This window comes from Lagopus muta, chromosome 1 (assembly GCF_023343835.1).
Source record: "Lagopus muta isolate bLagMut1 chromosome 1, bLagMut1 primary, whole genome shotgun sequence".
In the NCBI taxonomy this organism is placed as follows: Eukaryota; Metazoa; Chordata; class Aves; order Galliformes; family Phasianidae; genus Lagopus; species Lagopus muta.
In genome coordinates, this window is record NC_064433.1 from 191,471,461 (window position 1) to 191,486,883 (window position 15,423).

The window sequence follows — 15,423 nt, forward strand, 5'->3', positions numbered from 1 at the left end:
ATACCTTCATACACACATACCATCTTTCCTGAGAGCAAAGCATAAGACTTAGGACCACTGTCACACCTCTGATGAATAACACTGGAGACTCCTCCTGCTCTCCCTAATTTGCTGACTCCTGACTTCACTCTAACTGCAACTGAAGCAACCCCTGACCATATCAGATTGTATACAAACATGTATGTAAAATACAGCTTGGCTGTCAGTGAGTGTTTTCCCACTTCTACTCCATCTTGAACATGAACATTACCATACCATGATCCTCAAAAAGGGACACTGACTCTATTCTGAACTTCAGCACTACGGTACCATAATCAATGGTCCATGCAAAGGGGCTTCTACTCCATGCTGCACATGAACACTGCAGTACCATAGTCCACCACCCCCCCAAAGGGTTTTTTTTTTCTCCATCCTGAGCATGAACATCACAGTACTGTGGTCCACAGTCCATGCAAAGGGGCTTCTATCCTGTCTCGAACACAAACACTGAATGATGTCAGCTTATGGACAAACCCACTGAAGAGCCACGACTGCATGGGAGGTGTGGATGTGAGCACATCAGCTGCAAAGCAAAGTGATAGAAAATTGTCAAATTCTGAAACAGAGAGAGAGATCTTCAGCAGCAACACATTAATCAGCCCTCCCACTTCAATTAGTGCCAGCAGCAAGAAAGCCCAGCTGGAGTTTGTTTGCTTTTCAAATAAGCAGCATAAAAATATCCCTTCTGTGGCAGTGAGGCTTTGACATCGTGGCTTGCAGGTTCACTGCTGGTTTTAATCTCCTAACAAGCACTTAGTCTTGTTTTCATTCCAGCCAAAGTGAGATATTAAAAACAAGATTAAAGATTTGAACTAATAGGAAAAAAAGTAGAAAATGAAAAGAAATAATAAAAATCCCTTGGAACACTGCAGGTGAACAAAATCCTGCTAAGCACTCCTGAGTACCTGGACAGGTTTGCCCCACTGCAGCATGGATTTAGCTGTCCTGTTCATTGCTTCTTGCAGCTTAGAAGAAGTTGGGCTTGTCCCCAGGCTTACACAGGGCTGAAGTGTTTTAACAAATTCACCCTGTTCTGCTGCTTGGTGGTGACTCAACACGCCAGCTATAAGGAAAAAGCACTGCTCAGGTGAAGTATCCCCATAAATCACTGCAGCTCTGATGCTCAGCAAGCCTATAAATATCGGTGTTTGGACATCAGTTTACATCAGCTGAACAACTCAATTAATTCAGTCTGTGGGTTTCTCAAGCTGTTCCTTGTTAGTGTTCACCTATGTGATCTCCGAGATGAGAAAGCACCAAGTCAGAGCCCTCGATGGCTTAAGTGCTGCTGGGTGCTGTGCTGCAGTTGTTCAGTCCCCAGGAGCTACTCCTCAGTGCCACTAATTACTACTAACTTCATTAAATCAGTGTGCGCTAATTATAGAGTCAGCCTCTGAGTGAAGCAAATTAATTGGGTTGGACGTCTTCCAGTGGTGACTTGGACTGCAATGGCATCCTGGCTTGTATCTTCTCCCAGGTGACAAGTGATGAGACGTAATGGCTTTAAGTTGTGCCAGGGGAGGTTCAGGTTGGATATGAGGAAACGTTTCTTCTTGGAAGCAGTGGTAACATTGGCACAGGCTGCCCAGAGAGGTGGTGGAATCACCATCCCTGGAGGTGCTTCAGAACCATGGAGGTGTGGCACTGAGGGACACGGTCAGTGGGCATGGTGGGATGGGTTGGGCTTGGTGATCTTTTCCAACCTTTATGAGCCTATGATTTCTGGGCAGCTAGGACTGAATCCAGACACTGACAGACTTGTCCTTTTCCTGCCTTTGTTGATCCCCTCTTCCATGATAGCAGAGTTGTCTTTCTGTCCTGTCTTTGCAAGGACCATCCGAGACCTGCAGGACCCTCACCTGGCTTTCAACCTGCCACTTCAGGCAGCCTACGTTAGTTCTATCCTAACTACTGGAAAATGGGCTTTTTGAGGAGGCAGAGCTGGTGCAGGTGGCTTTGAAGAAGGCCTCTGAGGACACACAGCTTTCCTGTGCAGTGCCTAAATCACCATTCTCAAGACTTCAAGTCTTATTTTCCATGAGTCTGGGGTCTGCATGTGTGGTCCTTCTGGGCAAGAGCCAATCCAAGACCACTGGGGCTTCTCAAGGTACATTCACAACCAAAAGGAGTCCCATGTTGACCCTGCAGGAGATGAGTCTTAGCAACATGCTTGCGTCCTTTCCCAGCACTGGCACAGATGCTGATGGAGCAAAACTACAGAGAACTGAGAATCCTCTTTTCTTAGCAGGTCCCATAATGTAGCATGCAACCACACAGCTAATTTTCCTCTTGCATTGAAAGAACCAGAAGGGTAAGGTTGAGATACACAGCTATCCGGGTACCAAACAGCAGCAAGATGAACTGGCCAACCCAGTGCAATACAAAAGCCAAGAAACACCTGGGAAAAGGGATACTTAAAACAAAGTTCTTTAATAATTTGAACTAAGACACAAATTAGTGCCTGACCACAACATGAATAACAAACAAAATGCATTAAATATCTCAAAGCTATGGTGCTCGCAAAACAAGATAGGCTGATACACAGAAGCCTAATGTTAGTTACCAGCAGGTCTGGTACAAAGAATCATTTCAGTATTATCAAAATTGTCAATAAACACTGCTCAAAGCAGCTGTTTTACAAGTCAACTGCCATTCGTCCATCACAGTGTATTTATATATCTGTAACAATATGCTGAATTTCAGAAAAAATAAACCCAAAATACTACATTAGAACCAATAGTGTCAGTGTTAAAAAGTTTGGTCACGTAACACGTGGTGTTTTTCACACCCAGTACAGGTGGACAGATGTTATTTGCTAAGACAGTAAACGAGGCATCATCAGTGCATTCAGCTCAGTTTAATAGTCAACATCACACAGACAATGTCAGTTTGGGAGATTAACAGAAAAATCCATCCCTGTTCTGTCTAAGGAGTGACCACTGTTCACGCTGCTTGAAGCTCTCTTCCAAAATCCAGGGAGCAACAGTACGTTCCTCTGCAGTGACTGACCAAGGCTCTAATTTAGGAAACGTTTTGGTATAGGGGTTGCTACGGGCATGTGGGAAAACCCATCTTTATTCAATACTGGCATTTGAGGAACAGGTGTATGTTGTTCCACAGAAAGAAGAGTGAATCTGAGATTGTTCTTCCAGCTATTCCTGTGTTCTGGTGATGAAGGACCAAAAAAAATAAAAATAAATAAACAAAATCAAGGAAGACCCTTTATCTTTGCATTTGTAAAATCTCAGTCATCTGCCGTCAGCATCAGGCAGATGCATATACTCAACTTGAGTGAAACATTTTACAGGCACTGGTTTAGGGTCTTGCATTAGCTGGATTCTCATCTTGTTGAGACTGGATACTTCAGCAAGTACAAATAGAGATCCTAAGTGAGAGATTCGGGCAACAATCCTGCCTCCAAAATCACATCAACAGATCCAGGAGCTCCAGAAACAAAATGGGACTCTGCATAAAGTGCTTGCTTGACTGCTGTGCCTTCTCACTGCCCATCACTGCACTACACATGCTACAATAAACAGCAGTTATGGGGCTAAAGTCCTCATCCATCTTTACAAACATGAGAGGATCCAAGGATCCAACAGCATCAGGGACGTGGGGTAGCCAGGCACGAGTTTCAGCTGAGAGGCAGCTGCATGCTGGGTAACTGTATTTCTACAGAACAGCCACGAGAAGTGCCCTGACTTATGCATTAGAAGGATTTTTAACATAAACCAAGGCCCATTTCCACCTAACAAGGACCTTCTGTGGACCTCAAGGAAAAAGACAGCTTCAGCTCTCAGAAAAGACTTGCAACAGGTCAGGCACTTGGCTGCAGTAGGCAGCTGTGGGTGAGACATGGGAAAGACCAACCTCCAAACAATCTTAACAGCTGTACAGTAAATCCTCTGTAGTTTTATCATGGACTCTCAAGGAAAGCTGGCAGAAGATGTTCCTGGTACGCGAAAAGCATTTTCACTTGTGTATGAAACAATCCATGTCAGCTTCCATCCTCAGAGAGCAACAGCTGGATAATTCATAATGAACCACACGTAACACATTACATCACCTCTATGGCAGAGCCAGCAGGAGAAGTTAAGTGTATAAACATCAAAACCCTCGAGATTGCTATACAAAAATCCAAAGTGCTGTTATAAAGAAGGCGGCTGATGTAATACCGTGGGATTCTGTGCTTAATCTTTCATTATTCTCTTTCCATGTCAAATTTCTTAATCTCCTTCTGCCTCTTGCTTCTCGTGGGCAATAAAGACTTTATTATGAAAAGAGATAAACAATGAAGGCTCACAGTCAATCAGTAGTTTGCATTTAAAGCCTCTTACTGCCTCCTTATAAAGCGCAGATGGGGAGAGCATGTTTCTGTAAAGCAAAGCAACTGTTTTACCCAAAAATGTCCATTACAACCATGGGAGCCCCATCAAAATGAATGTGTTCTTGGATCCTCAGGTCTACTGAAGAAAACAGCAGTGCTGCTTTGTTACAGCTCCTCTTCCACTACCAAACATCACAGTGATTTATTTCACCACCTGCTATCAGATGCCAAAAAAATAAATATCCACAGGGTGAAACTGGTTTCAGAAGTGGTATTAATGAAATTCTTGAATGCAAAAACTAAACAATGTGGTGGTGAGTCTGGGAAACACGAGTGATACGCGAGTGATACTTGGAGGATTTTGTGTTCTTATGAGTTTCAGGTGGATGAGTTAGCAGAAAAATTCATTCTGTTAGAAATCAAGTGCTGGAAGCAAATGTACTCAGCCAAAAGAATTAACTGCACTTCAAATCATACGGTCCCCTTCAGGCAAACAAAGCAGGGCCAAGGATGAACACAGCATCAGTGTTAGAAGAGAATTAAAACTAATTACAGGACAATATCTCCTACCACATCTCTGCCACGGTCACATCAAATTAATTGTACGCCATATCTAAACATTAAATGTCACTTAATACACTGCCAAAAAAAGGTTTCAGTTCAGTTATTAAGTCCTCCTACTCACATCTCTATCTAAATCAAACTCCTGTGTTCAGAGGATCAGCAGACGGGGCATGACCAGAAAGTCTGACAGACACCAAACGAATGTGGACGTTTATGTAGAGAGAACAGTCAGCCACAGACACATATGGTGCCACTGCAAAGCTTGGGGGCTGCAGACTGCTCTGACACCTGCATTTTCAGGCAGGCATCATTAAGGGCACAGGCACTGTGTAATACATGACAGAGGTAGATCGCCAAGTGACAGACTGCATATTCCAACCTTGACTCTGGGGTAGTCTTCTAAACACTTGCTGGTAGCACACCTTCCTTGTGCTGAAAGGAAAAGCATTAGAAAGGAGTCTGGAGATAACTAATACTGCGAGTCAGCTTCAAACACTGCCTTCAAAACACAGACAAGATCCCTCTCGATGGTGCGTTTCTGTTTATCATGTCTCATCTTCAGTTGACAATGTGAGTCTTAAGGATCCAGAAAATCTTGATTCCTGGCGTGGTGTGGTGTTGTTTTGTTCTGAGAGAGTCATTCTGACATTTTTCTACTGCTTTCCAAGGAAAAATTCTTCATCTACAGCCTGCATAACCACTCGCTCCTGATCTGTGCCAAGCTGATGGGCTCAAGGTGACACATTTCCTGGTTCTTCATAGATGTTAAAGAATAAAAGGGCTCTTCATTATTTTTATGTCTGTCTAACACATACTGTAGGATTCATATTAAAGGACACCTGCTATTTCTGTAATTGCCTTCAAAGTAGCTGCTGTCTGAATCCTACTCAAAAAGGAGGATCAAAGATGACCCACCTTGTAAGATGTACTGCAACAAAAGTTTGGGGTATGCTGCTCTAGGGACTGCAGAAAAATCAGCACATCATACAAGCAAAATAAATAGAAATCAGTTTTAACAGACATCTACCAAATTACAGGAGTAAAGATGTATGTCTTTCCAGGCACTAGAAAACATTAGAATTTTAGAAATAAAGTTAAGACTGGCTTCCCATTTTCATTATCACTTACAAGATCAGTAAGGCAGTCAACCCAAAGCAACTATAAAGTTAGATTATTTATGCTTAGAATATATATATATATATATAAATTACATTCATCAGGGTCCAGCACAACCTGAAAGGTCACCAGGAGGGTCGCTCACGTTTATTTGGAATGAAGGAAGAACACAACCTAAGTTTTTAAGACAAAAAACACTGCTGATAAATGATATGAATAAAAAAGATAACAGCAGCTTAAAATTAAGGTAAGAGCTAATATCTTTTTAATCTTGACAAATTAATTCAACAGGGTCTGAATGGAAACACATCTTTGTTGCAAGTGTGTGGGAGAATGTACAAATTCCTTTAAAATACACCATTCTAGAGATGCTTTATCAGGATGAAAGTGGCTTTTTCGTATACTGTGGCTCCTGTAATTACAGGCAAATAAAGCAGAGCCCCTACATCCTCCAGAAACAAAAATAAGACCACTAAAATAAAGGTTCTGTTCTTTTTCTTAAAAATAAAACCCTACCTAGCAAACGTCACTAAGGACTGTTGATATGCAGTCCCTGCACTGCTCCTGTTACAGGACTCCCTTCCCAAACAGATGGAAGCGTGCAGATGTATTCAATAAGAGAAGAAGATACAGTGTGCAGAAGCATGCTTGAGAGAGCCAGGAGGGGAACAGGCAGGCACTTATGTTCAAGCTACACTTTTTGTACGGTTCTCAAATCTCACTACAAGAAAACAGGACTTCTGGGTAATCACAGATGTCTGGTCCAAACCAGCACCTTCCTCCCTCTGTGCTAGCAGTTCCAACCTCTTTCCGTTTCAGAGACCCCTCCTTTCCCAGCACAGATGTCAACCCCATCTCTATAGAACTAAAGGCTACTGACAACAGATTTGTTTAAAAAATGTTGTTCAGAAGTCTTGTTCACTGATTACAGGTCAAAATGCACTGCTCTTAGCACATGCATAAACCTCGCTGGAGTCACTGAAGGTTAAGCATTGTTTTCTAGTCCAGAGTTTGGATCCCAAGAGTCCAGGCTTAGTCACCATAACCAAAAGCCATGATTTTGTTTAGAGCTTTGCATCAGCAGGGCTGCCACAAATGGACACAGAAGATATACATAAGTCTGATTTTTTCAACCAGAGAGACAGCTTTATAGTCACATTACCGTGCCTCACTGCTGTGGGCATGTTTTAAATCAATGCAGAGCAGGACTTGCCATCAGTCTGAGCACTTCCCTTTTCCCTTGGTGGCAAGAAGGATAAATTCCTCAAAGCATCAACAATTGCATAGCATGGCAGCTTGATGGCCTAGAGACAAACTACATTAGCCACCCCAAGCTCTGGACAGACAAAACAAGAGCCTCCAATATGAGGTATATTTTGAAAAACTGTGTTCAATTATTATTATTATTATTATTATTTTTAATTTTTAATGCTTACTAATTTTGATCATCTGGGTAGGAAAAAAACACAGAAATCAGAGGGTTTGTCCCCAGTTAAGAGCCAAAGGTTGGTGTTAAAAAGGTATTCAACTTTCCACAGAGAAACCACATGATGGGAACATTAAGAGCAAGCAATCAAAATGCTGCATGTTTTGGGGTATCCTCAACATAAATCTTGTTCTTTACTCTTTTGTCAATATTTCTGAAACAGATGCTTCTGAAAGTCACAGCAGTATTTAAGACTCATAAAATAATAGAAAGGCACGAATTCAAAGCTGAACAAGCACACACATACACAGTGTTTGTCAATCTGTGCTAAGGCTGGCATAATGGGATTAGGAAAGTATGAACAGAAAAAGAAGGCATGTAAATAATAAAAGATTTTTAACATGTTTCTTGTGGTTATAAACCACCTGATGGATCACCAGTCAAACAAATTAGGAATTTTGTTTCCACACACAAACAGCTCCTATATATCACAAATGCCTTCTCTTGGTCACACCCTGGAACATCTTGTATGATGTACCTCAGTTGGGCTAAAGCAAAAGTGAAAACTTGGTACAAAATTAACCAAATGGCACATGTATCCCAACCTTTTTGCTTAAAATATCAATTGCAAAGGAGGCTGTAGAGAAGCAAGGGTAGAATAAAGCCCTAAATCAATCATTCATACTTCATTAATTGTATGAAAGTGCAAGATTAAAGTAGTTCAGGTTAAGCATTCAGTCCACTACAGTCCACACAGATGCTTAGCTTGGCCATCAGTGACCTGTTTTTATCATTCAGTTACTAATATTAGTTTACACCACAGAAAGAACAACGACTGAATGAAAAACTTAAGCAACCCACTTCAAAAATGGTTAGTTTTCTGTGACCAGCACGAAATATTAGCTCAGTATCATCAGCTATACGACATATACATAAAAATATTGTGTCTTAATCTTTGTTTTAACCACTTAGAATAAAGCTGTACTAAGCATTATTCTCCTATTGTGCCAACTCTTTGCTCTGTTCTGGCGGGCAGGCCAAGTAACACAGAGAAGTCCTTTTGTAGCAATGGAACTTGAACTGATCCACAATTTTGACAATCCAGCCATAGTAAGTGTTGAATCACTTTATTCAGCCAGGCTAAGTGGATGCACGTGACGGCCTAGCTCTCAGTCAAAGCTTCTTGGGTGGCTCCACAAGAAGAACAGGCCATATTCCAAGAAGAAACTGTTAAAAGAAAAATATGAAGAGGAGAAAGATTTCTTGGAATATCTCTTGGAACAGAAAGCAAGCATTGTTGACAACATCTCAATTGCACTTACTGGAATGCAAGTAGAAAGCAAAGGCATTACCATAACAACAGACACAACAAAGAAGCCCCACTTCATGTTCAGGCCCAAGATACACGAATGCTCCAGTGGACGCAAAATATTGGTTGCTTACCTTCACCTTTGGCCTGTGTTTCAGGAAAAGTGTCCTTGTGTATAAACTGAGAAAGAGAAGGAAAGCACACTTTAAATTTAATATGTAAGACAGCGTACAAAATAATAATCAAGTACTAATGCTTGGTTTGTTTTCCAACTGGAAAATAATTGATACTGTGATTGGTAGAACTAAACGTTATGACTACATTTACACAAAATAGGAAACAGCCCACATGATAAATCCCACTGCAATTAGCAAACAGATCTACACAATCAATTATGTGAGCAGGGAGAAGTCCTCTCTGCTCAGGAAAAGATCTCAGGAAACACATGAGGAAAAGGATTCGGGGGTGTTGGTTGATGAAAGACTCAACATAAGCTGGCAACATGTGCTTGCAGCCTAGAAAGCCAACTATATCCTAGATTGCATTAGAAGTGTGACCAGCAGGTTGAGGGAGGTGATTCTGCCTCTCTGCTCTGCTCTCGTGAGACCCCAGCTGGACTACTGTGTCCACTTCTGGAGCCCCCAGCACAAGAAGGACATGGAGCTGTTGGAGCGCATCCAGAGAAGGGCAATGAAGATGATCAGAAGGCTGGAGAACCTCCCCTGCGGGGACAGACTGAGAGAGCTGGGGCTCTTCAGCCTGGAGAAGAGAAGGCTCTGAGGAGATCTTATAGCAGCTTTCCAGTGACTGAAGGGGGCCAAGAGGAAAGCTGGGGAGAAGGTCTTCAAAAGGGCAGGTAGTGATGGCACAAGAGAAAATGGCTTTAAACTGAAAGAGGGTAGATTTAGACTAGGTACCAGGATGAAATCCTTTACTGTGAGAGTGGTGAGACACTGGAACAGGTTGTTCAGAAAGGTTGTGAATGCTGGAGGCTTCAAGACTAGGCTGGATGGGGCTGTGAGCAACCTGGTCTAGAGGGAGGTTTCCCTGCCTATAGCTGCAGGGGATCTTAAGGGTCCCTTCCAACCCAAATCATTCTATGACTCCATGAATAGGAACTGGATAGAGCCTGTCATTTTGGAAGGGTGAAATTACTTCACCGTATCACAGAAAGTAGCAGATATCAATAAAAATAATAGTAAAAAAGCATAGCTTGATTCCTTACTTTTGTTCTGACCCATTCTTTCCCCTTAGCAGATCTTTTCCTGTCTGTGACCCCACTCCTTATGCAACCATCAGCTCAGGTAGTATAGGTGGTGCCTCAGAGAAAACCCTAAGGAAACTACTGCAGGGAAAGCTGTGGTTCATTGGATTAGGGTACATTCCTCAATGGCCAGAGAATGCAGAAACAAATTGTTTTCTCTGTGCAGCATACTGGAAAAACCTTGCCTATAGTATTCAAAGCATCTCCATCAACTTGTTTTCCATAAGGAATTTTCTTCAAAAGATCATCTCAAGCTCTTCAGGACAGCAGACAAGTTTTCAGCCAAAATGGAGCAACTGTTTTCCACATACTATGCTGTATTTCATATACACATACACATACATATGCACACATATTTATATATTTTACAGTTATATACACAAAAAAAACAACAACACAACTATCAGATCAGCTACTGGAATTGTACTTATTTTCCTTGAATTCTCTTTTTACTGGCTATTTTAGCATCTGACAAAAAAATGGAGAACTACGTCAGGCATAGCAAAACTGATATGTGATGATGTTTTCTCACCTATACAGGATGTACCTGTTAGGCATTGAACAAACTACATAAAATCTGCACTCTGTCGACTTTCATCCCTGCTTCCAGTAGATGGGGGTATAGAGCAACAACAGGGAAAATCTGCTGGCTGCAGACCTGCTAATTAAGGTGCTTACACATTTAAGTCTCCTTCTAAAACTAACATCCCACACTTCTGCAAGCACTTCAGCCATCACCCTTCTGCTCTGTAGCTTAATGCCTGATAGTCCCCAGGAGTGACAGCACCTATCAAATAATTACTTACACTTGTAAAATTAAACACATTGAAGCCCTTGAGGATTCTCGCACAAGAGCAGAAAGATATTAATAGCTTATATTTGGAAATTAATTAAAACTTCAAAAGTATTCAACAGTAAACTGCACAGAGTTCTCATTTCTAAACTGCACTTTCTTGTAGAATCATGACTATCTAAAAAATTGATGATTATTTTTGGAGAACATACACTACCAGAATTTACAGACAAGTCACTCAGAGGAAAGGACTTCCACTGCCTCCAGTTCACTAAGAGGTCATTTTCCTGCTCTTCTGCTGACACAGCATGCTGAAGTCAATCTGAACCTGGGGAAACTCCCAAGGCTGCTTCCCGATCATCCGGTTTAGAAAACATTTCCTACCTGAGCAAGATATGAAGATAAGAGCCCAGGCCTGTGAGAATGTGCCACCACGCATGAAACTGTGTCACAGCTCCCAAAACAGGAGGCATCTTCTCTCGTAGTGCTCTGTAAGAAAGAAAACACTGTTTTTTTGTTTTTCTTGGGTTCCTTCCCTTCCCCAACAGAACAATCTCAGATTTGAGTCATCTGTTACCTCTGGACTTCAATTTCAGAGAGTGCATTTATGGCATCCCACTGCCTCAAATGAGTTCTATCATTCTCCAGTCCCAAACCTTGCAAACTACTGCTGAGGATTAGGCCTGAGAGAAGAGGGGGTCCACCTGACCTCACTGCTTCATTCCAGCTCTGTGGAGGCTTACCTTACCTTTCTCTGTTTTACACTTAGAACAGGGAGAAACATAGTGTTTAGTGAGGAAGCAATGAAAACAGAGGTTCTGAAATGCTCTGCCAACACACTTTGTATTTTCAGCAGTCACAGGGTGTGAGCTACTTGGGAAGATTCTCAATGACAGAGACAGAGGAAGAAAAAAAGGAAGGAATTAAGTCACTGTGGTTTCTCCTGCTCACCAGATTTCTGCAGTTAACTCCTGTTTTGGGGGCTGGTGGAGCAAAAGTGAACATCTGCCTGCCTTCTTGGCTGACTTGCACTTCATGTTCAGTCAAAACAAAAAGAGAAAATAGCAAAGACTGCAGGAGTAAGGGAGAAAAGTCTGCAACTTCTGTTACACTTATTTACTGCACTATGTTACAGTGTTCAGGCTTCTCCACTAAATGCTAGTCCCTGAGCTACCCATTAGGTTTCCAACTCAGTCACAAAGGTAAACACAGCTTTGATTCAGTCAGACCATTAATGACTACTGGAATACGAAAACAGTCACCCCAGCTTTTTAGAATCACAGAATATCCTGAGTTGGAAGGGACCCATAAGGACCACAGAGTCCAACTTCTGCCTCCATACAGCACCACTCAAAAATCTGACCATTTTGATAGCAGGAAAAGTCAAAGCACAAAATCAGAATCTCATGTTTTGTTGTTGTTTTTTTAGTTAGCTCCAGACTAAATGATGTAAGGAGAAACAGAAAAATCAAAACAATTTTGAACATTAGAGCCCAAAAGAGCAGGTGGGTGGATGATTCACAAGTCAGATCTTTTAGAGAACAAAAAAAAGTTACAGGGAACAAGAAATTGAGCATATTTTTTCACAGAATATGCTGAATTGAAAGGGACCCGCAAGGATCACTAAATCCAACCCCTGGCCCCACACAGGACCACGCCAAACCCAAAGTCTGTCAGCAGTGTCCAAATATTCCCTGAGCTCTGGCAGCTGGAGGCTGAGCCCATTGCCTTGGGAACCTGATGACTGCCCTGCCCTGCCCTCCAATTTGTTCAGATCTCTTTGCAAAAGCTCTCAGCCCTCAAGGGAATCAACAGACCCTTCCAGTTCAGTGTCAACTGCTGACTTACTTAGTATACTTTCAAGTCCTGAATTCAGGTCGTTGATAAAGTCATTAAAAAGAACTGGCCCTAAAATGGAGCCCTGATGACCAGCCACCAGTCTGATGTAATCCCATTTACCACAACCCTTTAAGCCTGACCCATCAGCCAATTGTTCACACATCACATGATGTTTTTGTCTAGCTGCATCCTGGACATTCTGTCCATAAGGATATTGTGAGAAACAGTATCAAAAGCTTTGCTAAAATCCAAGAAGATTAGATCAACTGGCTTCCCTTGGTCAGCTAGGTGGGTAGCCCTGTTATCAAAGGAGATCAGGTTCATTAAACAGGACTTCACTCTCATGAGCCCACGTTGGCTGAGACCAATGATTTCATTGCCTTACAGGTGCTTTTCAGTAATTCTCAAAATAACCTCTTCCATAATTTTACCAAGCACCCAAATGAGGCTGACAGGCCTGTAAATGTAATAATCTTTCTTGACCTTCTTCACAACTGGGACCAGCCTTCTGCCCTGCCTGAATGACTTCAGAATGTTCAAATCATAATTGCACTTAGAGAAATTCAAAGGGTCTGACGACATCTGATTATTAAAGCCAGTAAACAAACTTAATTTTTCTTTCCAGCACCATAACCAAACAAGTATGACAGGAAATACGCTAACATTTTTTTCCCCTTACAAAATCAGGGTGGAAAAAAAGAGCTTCAGCAGCTGGTGGAATCACTGAGTCTAAGGGCAAGCTCAAAAGCCCCACAGACACCCAGGAACTCAGCAGCTTGGTGCATTGGGTGCTACAATCTCACCAGCAATTTGATGCAGCTGCAAAAATCAACCTTGGATGCCAGCATGTGCAAACTGACTGTATACCTACCCACTTGTGCTGGAAAATAAACTTTCTATGCAAGTTTATCAAGTATTTTTAGAGGGGCTTTTTTTGCCTTTTTTTTTTTTCCTCCCCAAGTTTAATGAAAATCCTGGTGGAGTTACATATCAATTGGCTCAAAATACTGCAAGACTTACAGAGCCAAAAGGGACAGATGGAAAACATAAGATTCCTTACAGCATGTTATGATCTGAGCCTAACAAAGCAACCTAACAGGATAATTCTGTACACCACAGACTCAAGTACATAACAGTGTATTTTATGTACACTGAGAGTCAGCCTCTCTGTGTTATGTACAGAGTCGAGATGGGATTTTCTTGTTGCTGGCATCAACCTGTCCAATTCTTCCAGCTTGTGGTGGAACATAACCATCACAGTGAAGTGAAAGACAAGTGCTGCTAGGAAGCTGTCCAGCTCCAAGGGATGATGCACTCAGAAATCAATGTGTTGGTCTGGTGTTCTTTCATGCACACGTACAGCATCTGCCATTCAACAAGATGGTGGACTCCTACATGGTTTATGTGGAAGCCAGTTTTTGTTGGTTTTTTTTTTTACCCCCTTTGGCAATAGACTAAACAGAGATGAAGTCTTTCTGGCCTCTTCTGCAGTGCTAAACTGTAAGACTTCAGGCTAATAATGACAGCTAGGCACAGTGCAACAGCTCACAGAGTTACTGCTCTTTGAGACACTCAAATTGCTGCTATTTATTGGTGACAGATATATTGCAGCAGATACCTCTTTAACTTGCAGAACTGCTGTTTTTGATATCTTCCTAGGAAACTATAAGATCAGAAACAAAAAAAAAAAAGCAGGATAAAAATCTCATTCAGATGAAATCAAGTAAATCAAGTATGATGAGCAGACTTCAGTAAGGCACAGATCCTCAAAATTAATTCAGTGACATTACTTTCCCTCAATTTAAATTGAAGTTAAAGAGAAATACCTATTATTATTAAAAAAAAAAAAAAAAAAAAAGGAATCTATTCATGAATAAGAAAAGAACACTTTAAAAGAACTGTTCAGTGCTGAATTTGGTCATAAGCAAACTGGATAAAAGCCTTGTGAATGCTTTGTAGGCAGCTTATCAAACCTACCATGAGATGGACTTGAATATACAGAGCAAAGAAACAGCTAAAAGATTACAAGCTAGCGAGACAAAGTGAAAGTGCTCACCTCAATTTCTCACAAAAAATGTTGTCCACATTCCAGAGGAAGAATCCCATCAGAAATACAGTTAAAGATGTATAGCCTAGACCTCTAAGCCATGGGTATACCCTAAAGAGAGAAAGAGAAATAATAGAGCTTAGTTCAATACGCTTTAAAGGCAGCCTGTAGCATACATAAACACTATAACATACATGTAAAGTGCTTCATTTAAGAAGATATCAACTTCAAATTTCATCTATTCAAGTATTCACAAAAATATTTGAGTTGGAAGGGACATTTTTGAGCTTAAAGGACATCCACCTCCCTGCAATAAACAGGAACAACTACAGTTCCATCAGGTGCTCAGAGGTCCATTCAGTCTGACCTGGAATGTCTCATCCAGGGACAGGGCATCCACTGCCTCTCTGGGCAACCTGTACCACTGCTTCACTACCCTTATCATTAAAAAAATAAAAATTAAAAAAAAAAAAAAAAAAAGAATTTTCTTATACCCAATCTAAATCTCTCCTGTTTCAGTTTAAAACCATTTATCTTTGTTTGCCTCCATTCTCAATCCCTTGGATCATTTTTGTGGCTTTCCTCTGGACGTGCTCCAATAAGTCCATATATTGCTCTGCTTCTGCTGAAACTGCATTCTCTGGGACTGGTCTTCTAGAGACTTTGCCTCTACACTAATTGTCCCCTACGTGTTTGTTG

The 15,423-nt window shown here is 41.5% G+C and overlaps 1 protein-coding gene across 3 annotated transcripts in view; it reads right to left on the bottom strand.

Moving 5' to 3' along the window:
- Window positions 1-2,474: 2,474 nt before the first annotated feature.
- Window positions 2,475-15,423, bottom strand: part of ACER3 (alkaline ceramidase 3) — a 55,475-nt gene continuing 42,526 nt past the window's right edge. For all 3 annotated transcript variants that reach the window (XM_048944310.1, XM_048944317.1, XM_048944328.1), the window contains 4 exons: window positions 14,734-14,835; window positions 11,223-11,327; window positions 8,916-8,961; window positions 2,475-8,699 (listed from right to left, as the gene is read on the bottom strand). In XM_048944310.1, the coding sequence (XP_048800267.1) occupies window positions 8,646-8,699; window positions 8,916-8,961; window positions 11,223-11,327; window positions 14,734-14,835 (307 nt within the window). In that variant the 3' untranslated portion in view covers window positions 2,475-8,645. The remainder of the gene's footprint in view (window positions 8,700-8,915; window positions 8,962-11,222; window positions 11,328-14,733; window positions 14,836-15,423) is intronic.